Source organism: Ostrea edulis, chromosome 5, assembly GCF_947568905.1.
Source record: "Ostrea edulis chromosome 5, xbOstEdul1.1, whole genome shotgun sequence".
In the NCBI taxonomy this organism is placed as follows: Eukaryota; Metazoa; Mollusca; class Bivalvia; order Ostreida; family Ostreidae; genus Ostrea; species Ostrea edulis.
The window spans coordinates 11,653,957-11,676,191 of record NC_079168.1 but is presented as its reverse complement, the minus strand read 5'-3'; the positions used below and the strand labels follow the sequence as shown (position 1 = coordinate 11,676,191).

The window sequence follows — 22,235 nt, the reverse complement described above, 5'->3', positions numbered from 1 at the left end:
TTAACCGTTAGTTGTATATATCAACTACTATCATTTAATAACCGTTAGTTGTATATATCAACTACTATCATTTATTAACCGTTAGTTGTATATATCAACTACTATCATTTAATAACCGTTAGTTGTATATATCAACTACTATCATTTATTAACCGTTAGTTGTATATATCAACTACTATCATTTATTAACCATTATTTGTATATATCAACTACTATCATTTATTAACCGTTAGTTGTATATATCAACTACTATCATTTATTAACCATTATTTGTATATATCAACTACTATCATTTATTAACCATTATTTGTATATATCAACTACTATCATTTATTAACCATTATTTGTATATATCAACTACTATCATTTATTAACCATTATTTGTATATATCAACTAATATCATTTATTAACCGTTAGTTGTATATATCAACTAATATCATTTATTAACCATTATTTGTATATATCAACTAATATCATTTATTAACCGTTAGTTGTATATATCAACTACTATCATTTATTAACCGTTATTTGTATATATCAACTACCATCATTTATTAACCGTTAGTTGTATATATCAACTACTATCATTTATCAACCGTTATTTGTATATATCAACTAATATCATTTATCAACCGTTATTTGTATATATCAACTAATATCATTTATCAACCGTTATTTGTATATATCAACTAATATCATTTATCAACCGTTATTTGTATATATCAACTACTATCATTTATTAACCGTTATTTGTATGTATCAACTACTATCATTTATTAACCGTTTTCCGTATCACCAAGAACTCTGATTTATTGACCGTTAGCTGTATATCACCAACTACTATTATATGTAACTGTTTGCAACTGATTCCTTTGCTTAGACTAACTATGAAATTTAGGGGGAGATATCCCTGCCATTTACTATGAAACTATATCTATCTACTGTCAAAGTTTAACATTTCAAAGAATCAAAATTACACATTTTCATCACCGGAAAACAATGTATGCTGAGTGAGGTTCGTCGACATGTTAATGTATTTTAGAAATCAATAGTTTTTGCTTTGTCGAATATTGCTCATGTATCGTAGGAAATAAAAAACCACCTGAATCGGTCGCTCGCATAATATGTTAATCTCCATGCAATTTCAATTCATTGATGTGAGTTTTCACGCCGTCACATTTTCACAATGACTTTAAATGATTTTTTTTTAGCCTGTAAAACATTAAAAAAAAATTCCCTCTTGGTGGGACTGAATAAAACTTTCTTTTTTTATTGGTGAAGATGTAATAAAAATGCTAATTCAGTGCTTTGTTATATTTTACAGGTACATGGATGATTTTGGATACTATTGAACTTTGGAGTCAAATCAAGCTAAGCTGACATACATTATTGTGCTCCCATTTAAAGGCCATCCTGGAAGGGAAAAAATACTTATTTTGCATAAAGAAATAAATGGAGCTATTCGGAGGTGCTGGCAGCACAAGGACATAAGAATGATTGACAAGCCAAATTAATTGTTTGTAAAAACGAATATTCACAGAAAATTAGATATGAAATTTTGTACAATTCGATATCTGATTAGCCCTTTAAACTATAGTGGGCTGGCGCATGATGGCTGATACACATAACACACCATTAGAATTTATTGTGCTTGTCTCTTCTGTTGTCGGTCTTTTAAATAATCTTGTGTCAATATTTTATAAACAGAGAAAGCAATTCTCTCTGCCTAAGTTGTGGAAGTATGCCTACCTATCTATCGATTTTGGACATGTTTTTTTAGGCGTTGGGTTGATTCTTTCAATTTCATTTAAACTTTCTGGATCCGAGCCAGTGTGCAATGCCTCCGGCTTTTTGATCGTGTTTGGCGTCTTTGATTGTGTTTGCGGCTTTCTAACAGCAGGGATCATTTTATTTGGGATATACAACCCAGGAAAATCCTCGCAAATTTCTACGTTTCACAGAAATGTCTTCTTGGTCATTTTCATTCCCGAGAAAATTATTTCTGTGCTTCTGTCATCGTTGCCTTTCACGCCTTTAGGATACAATCTTTCTCCGAGTCGTTTTGCCGTTTCTTGCGTACGAATCAGCCAGCCCACGGAAGACGGCGGAGAATTGGGTGTTGTAAATTTCGGAGTACTCTGGTTGTCTCTTTCCATCGCTCTTCTCACGTGTGTTATCAGTGCTCTGAAACTATGGAAAGGATTCAGCAACCGAATTCACACATCCAGTGTTAACGTGTGGCAGTCCCAACTGGTGATTGACGGGAAGAGATTTCAGAAGTTATTGCTGTTCGAGCTGATATTATGGATCATAGTGTTGTTCCTGTTCAATTTTGTGACCTACTACGATTCTGGGGAGTTTGACTCGGCAACGTGGATTGTTCTGGTGTCCCTAAGTATCATCACTGTCGTCCACAGTGTCAGTTCCCACATTGGGAACACCATGTGGAGTATATGCTGTTGTGGAACAAATCGAGATGTGGAGGAACCACATCATAAACTCAAACGACTCGAGCTTATTAAAGTAGAGGTAAGTTTTCAAAATGATGTTTTCTGTGTTAAGCTATGTTTAGACATACAAATTTCACTTGAAGTCTCGGGATTTTTTACCCCACCACCACACGTAACTGGACGTTCTGTTTCGATGTCGTTTTCTTCTGATTTTCAACATTTTGTGTTGAAATTTGACTACAGTTATAGGCAACATGCCTGTCTTTTGCTGATTAAATCTGAAGATTAAGATAATTTTTCAATTTATTTCCCAGTCATCTTTTTTAATTCAAGCTGTAAAAATGCCACAAGGTGGGAAGACCAGTGAATGACATATGGCGTTTATATGTATATATGCACCATGTCAATTAACAAATAAAATTGGATTTTTTTTAAAACTTGCATTTACTTTCTTTTAACATATGATGTATCAAAAATGACTGTCCTTTCAATTTAAAAAAATCAAGAATATTCTATACTTGTCAGACCATTGATTCGCGATGTACCATGGTTCACGGTCCTAAGATTACTAGATTTTAAAGTTTTTTGTAAGAAAATCATGATTGTACTTGTTTAATAATCTTAAAATGATAAGCAGTATTACGCCATGATATGTTTTCGATGCAAACATATGAAATATCAATTGCGTTTGTTGACATTACCATTTTGACATTCAGTTTAAAAAAAAGGATCAATCGATAAAATATATAAACAACTAATAAAGAAAGATAATAAAAACAGAAATGGAGTAAAATAGAGAGAGGGGGAAAACCCGATGTGGATATCTTATAGTTTTCTATCATGCAATACCTCTATTTCTCAAAACTTTAAAACGCAAACATCACTTACATCAAAACCCTTGAATTTTGAAACTTGTCAATTACATTTAAAAGTATTGAATTTCCATCAGAAATGAATAATCAGAAAGTACCATCAAACACCTAGCAAATTTAAATATTTAAAAATTGCAATGCACAACTTAATGTCTATACTGCGTGTCTATTCATCTCTACAAAAATAGTCTTTTATCTATTTAAATTGAAAATTTTCAAAAGAAATATTGTTTGCCTTAACCTTGCTAATTGTGGAGAGCAGAAACACTTAGTGTGCCTTTGTTAGATTTAATTTGACGAATTCAAGCGGTAAAGATATTTGATAATAAACAAAATTATATCTACACCTATCCGTGAAAGGGTATATGTAGAGCTCGCATGTCCTACACCCCTTCATTAGCGATAGCTCACCACGTTTTTCTAAGGGTATATAGAATTGCTCCCAGCTGGACCAGCTCCCCTGACTTGCTTTCAAAAGCCCAGAGTTCAGAAAGTTTGGTTGTGTATTGAAAAAGATCTCTTCTGAGATATTTTCAAAAATAAGTTAAGACCTTGAAGTGCTATTAACCTTCGAATGGCATTTTATTCATTCGGTTTTAATATGGATGTCACACAGTGTGTAGTTATCTGACATGAAAATCAGACGCCGTCATTATACAGTCTCTTGCCACTCGGTGCCCCCCTGGGCAGATTATGTTGTCATAGAGGTTGATACACAGGAGTGGGTATCAAGAGGGGAAACCGTTTTAGAGATGTAAAAAGTAGAAGTTTTCGTGGGTGGAATGAAACTCAAAGTAGATTTAGGAAAAAGAGAGATCTTAAAGGAATAAAGAAGTAGAGGCAATAAGGCAGTGTTTCTACCCAAAACATTTAAAGCCTTCAGATTACGATGAAACTTTACTATATGTTAGCAATACAGTTAACGTGATTAAGATTTAAGTCTTCAGATTACGATGAAACTTTACTATATGTTAGTAATACAGTTAACGTGATTAAGATTTGATACTGAAAATTATCAAGTGTTACGTTTCGATCATTTTTTTTGTTTAAAATCAAGCAATATGATATTTTTTCTCAAGAATTCAGATGTGAGCATATAAAAATCAATTTAAGAAGAGATAGTAAATCCAAACAGCATCATGATTTTATAGCTTCATCTTGCTGAAATGATTGATTGATTGAATGCAAGGTGAAGATAACGAACAGTGATCAATCTCATAACTCCTATAAGCAATACAAAATAGATAGTTGGGCAAACACGGACCCCTGGACACACCAGAGGTGGGATCAGGTGCCTAGGAGGAGTAAGCATCCCCTGTTGACCGGTCACACCCGCCGTGAGCCCTATATCCTGATCAGGTAAACGGAGTTATCCGCAGTCAAAATCAGTGTGCCAAGAACGGCTTAACAATCGGTATGAAACACATCAGACAGCATTTGACACAATGCGAGGTTGTACTGACGAAGTAGATCGTTATAAAGACCATAGAATTTGCGAAATGCTGACTTCAATCGAGACTGTTGAAATCCCTGTACCATCAACTTGTTTGTCAGTAGCTTACCTCGATTTAAAAACTGACTATACGCAGAACATGCTCTTGCATATCGAATCAGTTGAGATATATAAACACCATATGCAGGTGATAATGGAATATTGCTACATGAATATGGGAAGTTGACGATGGAGAAGCTGAAATCATCCCGTTTGTCATATAGTTGAGTTGTCAGTTTGCCGTAAATGTCTACTTTCAATGAAATATCTAAGTATGAAGCAGAAGTGGACGACTATGTGGTGTCCTTTATTTCGAGCTCACAGGGATATATCAAATCGACATATGAATGAAAGCTATCATTGTTAATAGACAAAACGTCATCGATATATTGTTTAACGTCCCTCTCGAGAATATTTCACGCATATGGAGACGTCAGCATTGCCGGTGAAGGGCTGCAAAATTTAGGCCTATGCTCGGCACTTACGGCCTTAGAGCAGGGAGGGATCTTTATCGTGTCACACCTGCTGTTACACGGGACCTCGGTTTTTGTGGTTTCATCCGAAGGACCGTCCCATTCAGTCGCCTCTTACGACAAGCAAGGGGTACTGAGGACCTATTCTAACCCGGATCCCCACGGGATTCTTGCTTAATTGAATGTGTACATAATTAAATTGTCAAAACATTGTTACAATTTTTTACTTATTTTGGTAGAATTTAATTTAAACAATATTATATTATGTATAATACATAAAAGGATTGGACAGCAGACGTTGCCTATATAAGCCCTCTCCATACAAATACATGGTCAAGGTCATACAGATATAGTTATTATATAATGATAATGAAGCAATATAATATTATTCATATTGCTTTCATGCATGCACTCTTTTTACTTTGATTAGTTACAACTATATCTCAAATTACAACTATATTATTGATAAATCAGATTAGAATTCTACGAAAAAAATTAGCCCAGATTTTTACTATTCAAAGAAAACCCCATGAAATCAAACAAAATATTATCTCCATATTATATTTCTATTCTTTTATTAACTCGTTACTGTTTAAAGCAAATTAAAAGTATTAGAAACAGTATATTTCAACCTTCATTCAATTACTCGTTTTAGGTATTTAAAAGTCGGAGTAACGTAAAATTAAATGTGCGGGCCGTGCCTTATGCCGTATTCATTAGACATTTTACCACCGATACCTCAATTTCCACAATAACAAGCTCATTTATAATACTGAATTGATAAAAAAAATTCAACGTCATGTAATTCTCCACACAAATCGTATATCCCTTTAAACCTTTGGATTTGATGGAAGGAGACCTCATTAGATTAAATTCCGATTTATCACGGAATCATTTGAATAGATAAACCTTTTGTAAACGGAGTGGTTAAAGAACCAGGGTTTGAGAATCTGCACCATACCCCTTCTCAGTGGTCGAATTGTTCAGCATATCTTCTTAAATGAAGAAGAAAACCCTTTCTAAATAATGTAATATACCTATTCAAACAGGAATTATTTACATTCATAAACAACCTAAATCACAGGTGTTTATAAAAAAGAAAAATTTAAAATGTATCATAAAAGAAAGATGAATGCAAGTATAGATTAAGATTTTACAGAATACATTAATTCATTTCCGATAGAGAACGAATAATAAGATTTCAACGAAAACCAATTTATACATGTAGAATATTGACCAAGAAAACTAATATACCATCTACTACGGTATAAAGTATTGAAAGTCCTTTCTCAATGCAAGCAGACCAAGTTTACCTGGGGTTTTTTAATTTTTCTTTAATGCTGAGATACCGTCAAGTGGTACACTAAATCAGAAGGCGAATTTCTGCCACTACCGGCACTTTTGAAGTGCGAAGGACTAGAAACCAAACAGAAGGCTAAAAATAAATCACTGGGAAAGTCAATGTTTTCATAGACTTTTAGATTTTTCGTTTGTCCTCCAAACCATCCGTCGTTAAGATGATACGCTCCTTTGTTGTCCTCAGATAAGCGTGTAATGATTTCTATACTAAAGATCAAACTGTGATATTTCATACATACAAAGACGAAAGAAAACAAATACATGATTATGCTCTAAGACGATTGAAAAGTCAATAAATGTTCTATTTTCTCGTGTACAAGTTAAATATTGTAATGATTCAGAGATGTGACACATGTACTTGAAATTATTCATGTACATAGAAAGTCTTAATCTATCCCATAATACACTGAATTACGTGTTGATAAAGGCGGTTAGTTGATTGTTTTACGTCCTGTCGTGAATTTTTCACTCACTGAGACGTCACCAACTGTAGGTGAAATACCACAAATTTAGACACATGCTTAGCGCTCAGGGCCGTAGCAGCGAGGGTTCTTCAACGTGGTAACGTCTGCTGCGACACGGGATCTCCGTTTTTAAGGTCACATCCGAAAGACCCATGATTCTCACTTCTAAAGACGCTGATCATTTGGCAAAGAATAAATTAATACCTTTTATGTTTACGTCTTGGGTTTGACGCGGCCATGGCACAAGGGTGGCTCGAACTCACGACCTCCGGGTTACGAAGCGAACGCTCTACTACTGATCTAGCGCGACCGGTCGTGATTACAGAGTTCGTGCGAATTTGAATTGAGATACAATGTACTTTTAAACTTGTGTAACTTTCATTTGAATAATTCTACAGGAACCGGGGAAGTTACGACTGAGAGCAACATGGAGTGTGTCCAAGGGTACGTTCAAGCGGGGCCTGATGAAGGTCTACGGGTCAAACCATGTCAAAGCGTGGGCACAGGAAATCGTGGTTCTGGGCATGCTCCGAAAGGCACAACATCCTAGCCTTCTCCAATGCCTGTGGACGAGCAGTTCTAACCCATATTACGAAACGATGACCCTCATAACAGGGGAGATAATTACCAGTGACTCAAGGTAGATAACCTCTGTCTGCAAATAAATCTTACATGAAGTCTCATGTCTCTAACAAACTAGAGATGAAAGTTTCGTGTGCGTTTTAATGATACCAATCGTTTTTCATTTAAAGTAAATTCCAATGTTGACGAACATTGATTGTTCTTAAGCCCAGTTTTGATTCACTGAATGCCGTATAAACAAATTCTTTATATTTGTATTGTTTTAATGAAAATGGGAATTGTATTGTAGAACTTCATGATTTATTGATTGTAATGTTTCCAGGCATTTAACATGGAAGTGAAAATATATGAGCGTAAGATTTCAGTGCATAATTCTGTTTGAGGTATTTTATTAGCCGACAACGCATATCGGCAAGGTTGTTTAAATATGGGTCTTAATAAAACATGGATAAGGCAACCTGGATGATAAAAGAATTCCTTTCAGATTTTAGAGAGATAAATTGACATGATCTAATTCCTTTAATGCTTTTTTATAGGTAACTACAAATAAATATATATGAAAGTCAAAGTGTTAATTGCTTTGGAATTGGGCTTGTAATCTATAAATTCTTTGTCATTGACGGATCAAATTGAAAACTATTATCAGATTTCTCGTATTTTTTAATTGTTCGATAACTTGGGGCATATCAAAGTTTGTTGATTTTCTGCACAGAATTATCTGCCTTGAGCTGACTAACAATGGAAGCCTGGCGGAATTGTTGCAGAAGGACGTATCTCTCCCGGAGACATGTCAGCGGATGGTGGTGCATGACATAGCGGAGGGATTGTTTTACCTCCATAGCCAAAACATCCTCCACAACAACCTCAGCTCCTCCTGTATCTACCTCAAAGGATCACTTCCGGTGAGTGAAGTAGAATAGGATTCTGCAAAAACACACGGGCGAAATATTTGTTTCGTACAAATATATATATATATATATATGTACGACGTCTTAACTACAATGTCATAACAAGTACATTGTGCTCTTTTTGTAAAACTATATATATATATATGGAAAAGTAATTTCATAGGACCGTACCGGCAGACAAATCTATATTCGTAAGAATGTAATGAAAGTATTTAGATGTAAAACGAGAGCACTGTATTAAGGAGGAACAACACACCAAAGATAATGGAGGATATATAGAACAAGATTTTGAAATTGAAAACTTCCAAATTTACTTTATTTAGTCATAAAATGCAGTTTTAACAGAAAGTAATCTGAAGGGGAAAAAAAAGATTAATAGCCCTGCTGGACGTGAACCCGCTATCTGTGCAGATCAGTAGTGGACCCGTTAGCCAACTGAGCTACCCAGCTAGGCAATCAAATGTAAAAGGAATATACACATATTGCTGAATATCATATCTTCATTAATGAAAGTCAGCCATTATGATGATGTAGTATATCTCTTTAATCTATATCTTACTGAAACGTTTTCTAACGCGACACGTATTCGATGTAAAATATGCTGTAAACAAACTTTTGTTTCCAAAATCCTTGACATCTGAGTCGCCATTGTAAACCAACTTCTATATTTTATGCATAAACAAAATGTCTGCCACCCGGCGATAAATATACTGACACGAAAGTGGTGTTGGCGAATGTCGGAAATCTCTTGCACGGGAATACCTGTAACAGTTAGCATCATTTGTCGTAAGTTATCGAGATCATCAACCACGATATTTTTCGTTTTAGACATCTTTAGCGATGTACAAATCGACGGATGAAATCATAAAGGTGCTTTTACACGAAACTATATAGTCAGTTGTAGTAAACTGTAAAATCCAATGGAAGAGTAAACCAACCATATCTACACAATGAAAGAGTAAACCAACCATATCTACACGACTGACAAGCTAACTCAATACTGTACCAGATTATGATTTAGCTCATTTAATGTTTAACATGCATGGATTTAGATACATGACATCATTGAATATTACGTATTTATATCAACCTTTCTAACCTTCGCCAGGAGACAGAATACACCAGGCCTATGTATAGGGTAGGAGGCTTATCCACGGAATATCACTCTTGCCTTCAATAAAACGTATCCCACATACTAACCATTTACACGTAGTACAAATGTATAGTGTCTTTGCTTTGATATATCTGAAATGCATATGTTGCTATTATTTTGTTTCTTAAACATTTTCATATACCTTATGCTATTTCTAGTTAGTTATCCAATTTCATGGGTAGAGTATATTGCTATGAAATATATATTCTTCAAAGATTCTTTCAAATAATAGTACTAAAATTCAATGTAATGCAACAATCTTTTTCAAAAATCTTTTCGTTTCATTTTTTTCATGTTTCAATTATGATTATATTATTAACATAACCTCCGTTTTCTATTTTGATCGGCAAAAGTTTTAGCCATATACAGATATGAAAAAAAAAATGCCTTTTTTGTTGAAGTCTTATTAGTTTTACATTTTAAAACAGTATATAGATATTGTGAAATATTTATTTTTGTGGTGGCCTACTTTACGTGAAATTCCTGGATATAGCATATATAGAAGGCAGCGAATATCGAGAAAAAAATATCATAACGTTATAGATACATGAGAAATGCATATCTTTGCAAGTTAAGCTAAGGGTTACTGAAGAGAAGAGCGAATCGAAACCTTTGTCTTAAGAAGGCGTCTTGAATATGGAGAAAAATACGTAAACCACGAAAATTGGCCCGCACAAAAATAAATGTAACCATGGTACATAAATAAATGACGGTAATGAAATCAAGTTTGCATCGTTTCAGAACATGGTCATGCGAGCAGCCATTGGTGATTTTGAATTCACACACATCTACGGTTCCATGCAGCAGACAGAGACCGCAGTCACCAACAAAAGACAATTCTTTTTACCAGACATACGTTCCTTTGCTTTAGTTGCCTTGGAATTAGTTACGAAATCGTGTGAAAGACGATTTTTAAGCATGCAATATGACTGGGACTATGACCAAGATCCCAACGATCTAATCAACGCCAAGGGGCGTTTTGTTGTGAAGCCAAATATCATCCCAGAGTCTCATCCTCCAAATGTTGACCTCATGAATAATCCTTCGGACGATTCGGATGTGGAACAGTACTTTAGAAGGCATCAAGATGGCATTAGATCGCCATACGAATTAATCGAAGAAGTAAGAAGACGAAGTAGAAGTTTGTCACCAGGAAGTCGTCCCTTGTCTGCTCAGTCAAAACGAAGCGCAAGGTCAAGGACAGTTTCTCCAGATCAACAGAGGATGTCTCATAGATCTCCTTCGGTGCAGTCAGCGAGTACACTGTTCAATGGAAGGAGTGGATCCCCACCACCAGAAGTGGAAGCACTACAGCAACAAACACCTGTCCCGACAGAAGTGTTTCACAAACGCTTTATGTTGCAAGAAGTTGCATTAGAGAGAACCGAAGCTCCAGTTGATAAGAAAAAAGGAAAAGGTAAAAAGACTCAAACCAAATCTTTCGATGGGCAGGCTTTTGAATCAAAAGGAAAAAGCAAGGATATAAAGAAATCAAACAGTAAACGGCTTTTATCAAAGCCAGTTTCAATCATAAAAAATCTTACTGGCTCAGAAACCACTGTATCAGCATTTAAACCAACTGACAAAGCAGATTCATCTGGAGAGGAAGTATCCGAGGAAGAAATGGAAATTCCGTTCGACAGGTACAGACTGGATAAGAAAATGAGACAGGACTCTAAGAATTCGATTCAGTCTTTTCAGTCAGATAACTCATTACATCGAACGGTCTCGCAGAAAAGTGATCAGTGGAGCATTCGAAGTGATATGGAATACCGTCCTCATGGATTGAAAAGCACAGTGTCAGCCGATTCCAGAGCGTCCCTCTGGTCCAATTTACCTCTTCCCTTGGAATCTATTGACGTTGAAAGAGACGAATTAGACAATATTATTGACTGTCTTCCGGGAATGGCAGATTCATTAGATTCTCAGAAACATCGACCTAGACTTATTGAGATGTTAAGTGCTAGAGACAGAGTAGGGTCAAGACCGAAAACATATTGGCAGTCTGACGGCCCTGGACCGCAACGTTTTGAACTCGTAGATTATTATGACGAATTACAGGGCATTTATGTTAAAAAGTTGCAACCAATTCGCTCCATTCAAAGGACATCATCGGGGTCACAAATACTGTCTGCACCTGTACATCGGACTTTTTCAGGAACTCAGATTTTACACCGAACAAGTTCTGGTCTTCAGGAAATCGTAGAAGCAACAGAAGCAACAGATGATGAAGAAACACTGACGAAAGGAAATCCACATCAATTAGTTCGAGACAAAACAACAAATAAAATCAAAGTTCGTTCTATTCAAGAACCACAAATGGACGAAAAACCAAATAAACAAGAGAAGAAAACAAAGAAAAAAGAGCGTTCAAAGTCGGTTAAAAAGAAGCCTGCACCACCACCACCAACACAAGAGGAAATAAACAAAGAAAATATGGAGAAAGAGGAAACTGAACACAGACGATCAAAAGCGCGAAATGCTCTCAAAAGAGCATTGAGCGCAAAATCAAGAGATTTCAATATCCAAAGAACGAACAACAAAAGAGAAAACTTGGATGTAAAGTTTGCAAACGTCAAAAAGCTCACAGTACAAACAAATGATGATTCTCAAGAACATACAGAAAGGGCTGATGTATCGGAATATAATGAAATGGATCAGCAGAATGAAAACGGCCATACAGAACAAACACACTCCAAACGACATTACGTGCATGATCCAAGAAAAGAAACAGGAGAGAAAAGGTTTATGACAGACAAGCTATCAAAAGCGAATCTTAACCGATTTTCAAGCTTTAGCAGTACTGACAGCTTCAGTAGCAGGGGATCAATACGAACGCGACCGGCAGATGTTTCTCTTACGAGTGGAGAACTTACGTCTTTGTCATCTCAAGCTGATGCCGACACAGACGATTTTGCTACTGATGTCGATGCTTCTGCAAAGGAAGTCTATATGAAGAAGGTCATGCAAAGCCGGATACGTAAGAATGTCGATAGCGGCTTTGATAGTGAAAGCAGCGAGATTTCCTCCCATGGTCCCCACAGCAGTTACATGTCTGATGATTCCGCTTTTCATGAAATTAGAGATAGACGATCAAAACCAAGAAAACATGATCGTTCGAAAATGAACTCGGGTATCTCGTCGAACTTGCAGAATACTCCATTACAAGAGAAAACTTTTTGTCTCACTGGAATAAACTCTAAGCCTGTGGAAGCCCATGCAGTGGCTGATTCACCAGACCTTGAGATTGAATGTCTTCCTGATAATGACGTTATACCAGAAGGGGAGGATGAAGAATTCCGTCCGACATCAAGTCTTTCCCGAATAATAGAAGTTTCATCAGCCTCTCCAGAACAAACCAAAGAAATGGACTTTAATCGGGAAGTGGAAAACTTTAATTCTTCACATACCGATAAAGGTTCTGTGAATCAAAACTTTGACTCGGTGTATTCAAATCGTCCTAAAACGCCTGGTTCCTCGCGACCTAAAACTCCGGGACTGTCAAAGGAAGCATTACGAGGGCCGAATGTAATGTCGAGCAGTCACACTGCAGATGCTACCAGACGCTACAGAGAACTTGTAAAGAAAGGGGTTCCACTTAGAGTTTCTGAAGTATCAGCGAACGAAATTGTCAACCCTTTAAAGCAGAATCATGTTTCTGAAAACAGTACTTTGAATTATCAACCTAGACATTTAGATGAGAACTTATTCAAAAATTTAGATTCGCAGGGATTTTTCCAAAGTGAAAGAGAAAAGAAATTAATTCCTGGTCGAACCTACGGTTCCTTGAATAGAAAGTCGAGGAAAGATCAAGGAAAGAAAACTAAATTGCAGATTCAGCAATCAAAGTTAGATGATATTATCAGAGAAAGTCCGGAAGACGCAAACCAATCTCCTATTCATAAATCGCCCAGAGGCACTCACTTGTCTCCCAATCATGCTCAGAACGCTAATATTCTAAATGATTCTTTTACAAACGTGTCGGACAATGATGTTACTATGTTTAATCAACCACAAAGTGAGGAGTCAGAAACATCTACCTTCCAAAATGGAAATCCAGGTAACGTAAATCACGTGTCTCCCAATCACATTCCACAGAATCAACCTGCATTGGTGATGGACGCTGAACTTTATATAGACCGAGTTTATTCCCAGAAAACATCACCGGAACATCAGCAAACGTACCCACCAATTTTAGACCCAGATTTCGATTCTCCATTGCTTGCAAAAGACGGAAAAGCAGATCCTTTCGTTAAAGAGAGCACCCACGTGCTCGATATTCCACCTGTAATCGAAAACAAAAGAGACGACGGTGATATTCAAATTGATGTTCCTTTGAAAATGGGAATGTCAGACAAACACGTCTCAAATTGCCAAAAACTGACATCAGCACTTCATCTTGTGTCTTTCAATGACTTGTTGCCTGCAACACAAGAAGGCTTTAATATGATGAAAATGAAACTCCGACAAGCTGGTCAACTTGGAGACGTTGGGAGTCAGGTATAAAATCATAAGCCTTGTAACATACATAATCATATTTTTTTTAAATTTGAATGGTTACACAGATGAATTTGTCGTCACTGTATATTAACTTTTCTGAAAATATCTAACAATGGTTTCATTAATTTTCGTTGGCATAAAATTTTATGGCTTTGTTTCAAATAAAGAATTCGTTAGTATTTAAATTTGTGTACATAAACATGCTTCGTGACTTGCTTCGTGATTTGTTCAAGAACGAAAACAACTAAAATTAATGTTTATCGGATTATAATCAAACTTCAGTACTGAGATGGTTCATGTTTGTATGAAATGTCGCATGCAGACATCTACAATACTTGTAACCGTCAAGTCAAACAGGTATTATTATCTGCTGACCATTTAAAAAAAGATATGTCTTACATTGGTTATTGTGGACTAGGTACTACCGTGTACTAAGTATAGGGACGCCATTTCATGTGCTCATGAATCGCACCTGCACACATAATTTTTAAATTTTTTACCACGCTTTTCATTTAGGAGGCGCTCTGTATTTTCATTGATATACTGTTTAATGACGAATCTAGGCCAAACACTTAAATATACGATACGCAACGTTTACCATTCAAGGATGTATATTGTTTGTTAGGTAAATATTGGTTGATATTCAGACCCACTGATGTAAACATTGCTTGTTTTAGATATTGGATATCGTGAACAAGTGCTGGCTGAATGAGACCCCGCCCACTTCCTTCGATCTGGTGATGCAGTTGATGGATCCAGTGAAAGAAACGGAACTCTAAGGTTGCTGAGCTATGGCGTCGTAACTGACTGTGTCATAAAAACAAATACACCTTTTGTGCCAAATTGATTTATTTTTGTATCCTATAATCCGAACTATATATATATGTACAGATATATAGTTAATGGCGATGTATGCATGTTTCTGCAAAGACTTTAATGAAATATTTTGCAACATTTCATACAAGACGTTCATATATGACGTTCATATATATATATTTTCGTGTTTACCTTTATTCCAACTGTGATGAATGAAATTGTGATATTGTTTTAGATTGTTTATCGATAGACACAGGGGGACCTGGGCAGCAAATAACATCAGTGACTTTTCCCCATCGTGCTCATTATTTTCGAAGTAAATATTTAGATTATCATGTTCTCAAATGAAGCTAATTAGGTTTCTTTTTGTGATTGTTTTGTGTTGTTTATGCATTGATTAAAGAATGAGGGAACTGTGCAGGAGTATTTGCAGTGTCGCAATCTGTATAATCGTGAAATCATTAACATTTTACCCCATGCTAGGCATCCATGTCTTTCGTTTCTTTTCCCCTATTTAGTTACACACATAGGTCATATTTTATTCACATTGGTGTTCATTCTCAAAGCAATCATGCCAAATTCCTTAAGTCATATTCATAAAATCATCAATATCAGATGTCTTTCATCAATGAATTAAAACTACTTTTTATAAGATATAAAGGAAGCTGTGTTTACATGTACATACATGTACGTAAATTCAAAACCTAGAGCTGCATTCATTACTAATCCTTACGTCCATGAAAGCAATACGTATGAATACGCTATGATAAATCTGTAATTAATGGTGCAGATGGTATTTCAAATCGATTTGTACATTTTTCTATTCAGTTAGATTTTAACGTCATATACCAAGTCTGTGATAATGTTTTATCTGTTATCTATGCAATAAACTGACAAACGTTTATTGGTGTTCTTGATTTATGTAGCTGTAAAACATGTACATAACAGTACATAACGGTGTACATTTTCTTTGGTTTAGTCATTCCACGCATGCGTTGAAGCGATGGTAGTTTATATGTACTCTTGATAAGTGTATGTAGATCGTCGTGTGTGAGGTAACAGAGTAATGAGGGACAAGCGATGGGGGTGGCCATAAATCTTGCTTTATTAAAAAGCTAACCTTTCTCATTGATATACACTGGCAGGAAAACGGATTGAAGTTCGGACGCAAAGAAAAACTATATATAGAATTGGATGATAGGGGTCAACTGTTTGTAATTCTTTATATTCAAAGATAATCTGGTCAGGCATATGGTGTAGTTTCCATTTTCCGTTTCAAACACTTTGAATTAGTTTCCTACGAACTTGAAGCCACTGATCAATAGAGGACTATTCACAGTTAGTCCTGGTGACTATGTAATTTGCAAATACAGTTAAATGGTATCTAACTAAACGAAGAACACGGGCATGTACGCACGTTCAGGTGACTAGGTATGATGAGTATTGTGGTCAGTAAGAATACTGAAACACCAGTTAGCGTGGAATGTTGGATTTTAAAGAAACTCTCCAGGAGGTTTTAGGCATCCCAATTTGAACGCTGTCCATAGACTGGTTTTCCTGCTGATTCATTCATGATTGGGATACTTTGAATATGTATTCTCCGACTTCATTTTCAGTATGAACTAAAAATAATAAGACAGGAATTTTATTCATATCAAATAACCTCGGGAGAGTTAGCATTTAGAATTATGGACTGGTCAAGAAAATATGACAAAATGGTATTTTTCCAGAAGGTCATTTTACACAACTTCGAAATCAATATAAATTAGAAAGATACTTAAAGTGTAATGTCATTTATTAAATATTTGTTTATAATACAGGATATTTAAACTCCTGGTATGAACTAACGCGCGTGCTCTTTATTACACACCCTGTATCATCACCCTTTATCAACCTTTTATCTCGCCCTTTACACCTTTCTAGAACACCTCTGTATTTTTTTATTTGGAGTAACTTTTTCCTGCTTGGAAGCAAATTTTCAACAAAAAGTATGTTTACTGATTAAAATAGCATTTTATTGTATTAGAATTGTGGAGTCTGTTTTCAAATATATGTGTGACCGGTCGGCAGGGGGTGCTTACTCCTTCTAGGTACCATATCCCACCTCTGGTGTGTCCAGGGGTCCGTGTTTGCCCAACTCTCTATTTTTGTATTGCTTATAGGAGTAATGAGATTGATCACTGTTCGTTATCTTCGCCTTTCATAATAAAAACAACAATATGGGTCCCTGGGCTGCTATTGTGGAAGCTGGGGTTGACATTGCAGTTTCGAGTTGATCTTGGAGGCTCAGGTTGATATAGGAGTCTGGGGTTGATATGGATTGTCGGGTTGATATAGGAGTCTGGGGTTGATATGGATTGTCGGGTTGATATAGGAGTCTGGGGTTGATATGGATTGTCGGGTTGATATAGGAGTCTGGGGTTGATATGGATTGTCGGGTTGATATAGGAGTCTGGGGTTGATATGGATTGTCGGGTTGATATAGGAGTCTGGGGTTGATATGGATTGTCGGGTTGATATAGGAGTCTGGGGTTGATATGGATTGTCGGGTTGATATAGGAGTCTGGGGTTGATATGGATTGTCGGGTTGATATAGGAGTCTGGGGTTGATATGGATTGTCGGGTTGATATAGGAGTCTGGGGTTGATATGGATTGTCGGGTTGATATTGGAGTCTGGGGTTGATATGGATTGTCGGGTTGATATTGGAGTCTGGGGTTGATATGGATTGTCGGGTTGATATTGGAGTCTGGGGTTGATATGGATTGTCGGGTTGATATTGGAATTCATATGGAGTGTGATACAGACTTTGTCATGTATTTATTCCCTGTGTATTTATGTATTTATTCCCTGTGTATTTATGTATTTATTCCCTGTGTATTTATGTATTTATTCTCTGTATATTTATGTATTTATTCCCTGTGTATTTATGTATTTATTCCCTGTGTATTTATGTATTTATTCGTCGACGTTTAATCTATTCACAATAATAATTTTCATTCATATGTCGATTCGATATTAGCTGCAGAACTGTAGCTCTCTGAAAAAAATATTTTGACATAACAGAGAGCTACAGATCCACCCCTTATAAAAACCTTCGATTTACGGCGCACAAAAAGCTGCGCACGCTTGAGGCCTTATATTATTGTATTCTTCAGTTGCTGTCTCATAAATTTAATATAAAAAAATTCTTAACATATTTTCCTTCTATACTTGTGTCTAAACATACCTTCAAATATTCATTAAAGCCGCATACGACCTGAAAACTCCCAGCTTCCAATACTTCTCATTACCAGCTCGTTGGAGTTATCGCGCTTTGATGACTCTTGTGTGTCATTGGTAAGAAAATGCACAAATCTCGTGAGCAAGTGCGAGATTACTGGGACATATAAACGAAACGTTCAGAGCACCCCCCCCCTTTTTAAGAGTTAAAATACATGGTATATCTTAAATAAAATTACCATTTGTCAAACTGCACTTTTCAAATATTCTAACACTATCTTATTAAAGATGTTACATGTTTTTTAAACTCCACCACACCTATTTTAAAAATTCCAAACAACGATGTTCTCTGGACACCCAAGTACATCAATATTTTGCAATTTTCAAATTAACTTAGATGCAGTTTGGAAACGCATTAGGTGTGTTAATTAGTGTTATAAACGTCTTTTAAAAATGCAGTTTGGCATATACATGTATATAACTTGTTCTAAAATATGGAAAATTACGGGGGGGGGGGGGGGGGGGGGGTACGTGTACGATTACAAAGTCCATGCCATATGAACCTGTCCTAATTGTATGATAAATTAGAATGTCTTCATAGTCTGACAGAATAACTTTAAAAACATATTCATCACATTAATTACAAGAAAAGTTCTTGTGTTAGATGTGCATATCGGTTTTTCCCTTCACAATTCTTCTTGCGATTGACACTTTATATCGGTCAGATTTGGCAAATTTAGTAGCTTCTCTTCCTCACATAGTTTAATAAGTTCGTCTGTTTTCTTTTAAGAATAATCAATTCCTAAATTTGGCTTTAGAATTTTAATCAGTGTTGTGGTTTGCAGTCAGTTATTATTACGTGTGCCAAAGTAATGTGTTTACATGATGTTGTCCCGGTAGCATGACTTTACGCGCCTTTAATTTGAAGAGTTCCACTAATGGAAATGATAAGTATTATTTCGTTTGTTGACGTAGCAATGTTAGGTAGCCGGTCAATTCGAATCCCGGTTAATTTCCATACTTGCACAATAACGTCTAGATGTGAACTAATATCCTCACAAATATTTTAGCTAAATATTTTAAATAATATATCACCGCAGTGCCTTTTTAAAATGATAATTATTCAAATAGCTAAACTCACGGCAATGCGGCTTTCATTAGTCTGGTCCGGTCTCCATCCCTGCCACACGAGTGTTAAGGACTTTTGTAGCATTTTCATGAATCAAGAACTTATTTTACCATTAGAAAAACTTTATTTTTTTAATTTCTATAAATTATTCGTATTGATAATAAATGAAGAGCGAATACATATCATATAACGAATTTTATGAATAGATACCAACAAAAACAGGGTTCGAATTGACCGGCTACCTAACATGACTACGTCAACAAACGAAATCATTTAAAGCTGGGAGTTTTCAGGTCGTATGGGGCTTTAATGAATATTTGAAAGTATGTTTAGACACAAGTATAGTAGGAAAATAAGTTAAGAATTTTTTTATGTTAAATTCATGAAACAGCAATTCAAGAATACAACGATATAAAGCCTCAAGCGTGCGCAGCTTTTTGTGCGCCGTAAATCGAAGGTTTTTATAAGGGGTGGATCTGTAGCTCTCTGTTATGTCAAAATATTTTTTCAGAGAGCTACAGCTCTGCAGCTAATTCGATATATCACTATGAACTCGAAATAAAAGACACCACAGAGTCGTGCACTTATGCTTCATACTTAGATATTTTATTGAAAGTAGATATTAACGGCAAACTAACAACTCAACTGTATGACAAACGGTATGATTTCAACTTCTCCATCGTCAACTCCCCATATGCATGTAGCAATATTCAATTATCACCTGCATATGGCGTTTATATTTCTCAGCCGATTCCATACGCAAGAGCTTATTCTGTGAATGGTCAGTTTTTCAATCGAGGCAGGCTACTGACAAACAACTTGATTGATTGCAAATATTGTTTAAATATTGATTCTCGAGAATCTTTCACTCAAATGGAAACGTCACCAATGCCGGTGAAGGGCTACAAAATTTAGGTTTATGCACGGCGCTTATGGCCATATAACAGAGAGTGATCTTTATCGTGCCACACCTGCTGTGACACGGGACCTCGGTTTTTACAGTCTTATCCGAAGGACATCCCCATTTAATCGTCTCTTCCGACAAGCAAGGGGGTACTGAGGACCTATTCTAACCCGGATCCCCACGGGATACAAACAAATTGATGTTGCAGGGGTTTCACAACAAATAAGTTGATGTGACAGGTTGGAATGTATGTTACAGGTTACAATCAATAAGCTCGTTTAATTAACGTCAGCTTTTCACAAATTATGTGGTCATCATAACGATCTAATTTCCCAATACAACCTAATATTGGGTCAAATGCTGTCTGATTTGTTTCATACCGATTGTTATGCCGTTCTTGGCACACTGATTTTGACTACGGATTACTCCTTTTACCTGATTAAGATATAGGGCTCACGGGTGTGTGTGACCGGTCGACAGGGGATGCTTACTTCTCCTAGGCACCTGATCCCACCTCTGGTGTGTCCAGGGGTCCTTGTTTTTCCAACTATCTATTTTGTATTGCTTGTAGGAGTTATGAGATTGATCACTGTTCGTTATCTTCGCCTTTAATTTATGATGTAGTCAACATTGTAACATTTCTTAAAGAAAGGGAAATCAGTGTGACAATGTGTATGCTGATTTCCCCTTAATGGTTAGTGAACTCTTATCCTTTCATCATTTGTTAAATTCAATGAAAAGATGAAGATAACGAACAGTAGTACGCCTGCTTTGGAGCGGTTTCGACATTTTTAAAAACAGCGATCAATGTCATAACCCCTATAAGGAATACAAAATTAAGAGTTGGGCAAACACGGACCCCTGGGTATACCAGAGTTGGTGTCTTGGAGGAGTAAGTACCCCCTGTCGACCGGTCACACTCGCCGTGAGTCCTATATCTTGATCGGCCATGCAACAAAATAATCCGTAGTCGAAATCAGTGTGTAAAAAATGACCTAACAATCGGTATGAAATATATCAGACAGCATTTGACCCAATGATAGGTTGTATTGGCATTCTATATCGTTATAACGACCATAGAATTTGCGAAATGCTGACTTTAAATGAGACTGTTGAAATCCCTGCAACATCAACTTGTTTGTCAGTAGCCTGTGTCGATTTAAAAACAGATTATACGCAGAGCAATCTCGTGCGTATCGAATGAGTTGAGAGACTTAAACACCATATGCAGGTGATAATGGAATAGTGCTACATAGATATGGGAAGTTGACGATGGAGAAACCGAAATCATCCCGTTTGTCATAAAGTTGAGTTGTTAGTTTACCGTTAAAATCTATGTTCAATAAAATATCTAAGTACGTTTTTTTTATCTCGAGTTCACTGGATTATATCGAATCGACATTTGAGTGAAAATGATTATTGTTAATAGATAGAACGTCGTCAAAATTCACAAGAATATAAAAACAGGTCAGCTAACAAAAGAGCTCAATTGGTGCCCATAAGAATTCCAACACACTGTTGGAAGACCTGATCGAAGATTTTATCAATGAGGAATCCAGTATCTTTTTTTAAATCAACTTCGGAGTACTCATGCGTATAATCAGAGTGGTGTGTAACAAAGTAATTTTTTGAATGATTAATTTTCTCTTTTTTCCATATTTGTTGAAGAAGCAACTGTCTATGATGTCAAAAGGTTTAGTCTTTAATTTACCGTGAGGAATCGTAGTGTAAAGTGTTGAAAAGTAGTACGTTGTGATATTGTTGATTTGATAAAAGTTTTGTGATTTCAAATTTACTAAAAGTTCTTTAGAATATTTTAGAATCCACATTTGATTTACACCACTTCTGGCATTTGTTGTGGCACAATACGTTTGAATTTTCTTCTTCAAATACGTTAATATTTTCACGAGG

At 36.0% G+C, this 22,235-nt stretch overlaps 1 protein-coding gene across 2 annotated transcripts in view; it reads left to right on the top strand.

Annotated features, from left to right (window-relative positions):
* LOC125650706 (uncharacterized) overlaps positions 1 to 15,972 on the top strand; it is a 28,829-nt gene extending 12,857 nt beyond the window's left edge. The window contains exons 3-8 of one of the 2 annotated variants that reach the window (XM_048879216.2): positions 1,326 to 2,530; positions 7,510 to 7,751; positions 8,406 to 8,595; positions 9,710 to 9,739; positions 10,496 to 14,254; positions 14,932 to 15,972. In XM_048879216.2, coding sequence (XP_048735173.1) covers positions 1,610 to 2,530; positions 7,510 to 7,751; positions 8,406 to 8,595; positions 9,710 to 9,739; positions 10,496 to 14,254; positions 14,932 to 15,033 — 5,244 coding nt within the window. In that variant the 5' untranslated portion in view covers positions 1,326 to 1,609 and the 3' untranslated portion in view covers positions 15,034 to 15,972. The remainder of the gene's footprint in view (positions 1 to 1,325; positions 2,531 to 7,509; positions 7,752 to 8,405; positions 8,596 to 9,709; positions 9,740 to 10,495; positions 14,255 to 14,931) is intronic. The other variant, XM_048879217.2, reaches the window with a different exon arrangement.
* The last annotated feature ends 6,263 nt before the right edge of the window (positions 15,973 to 22,235 follow it).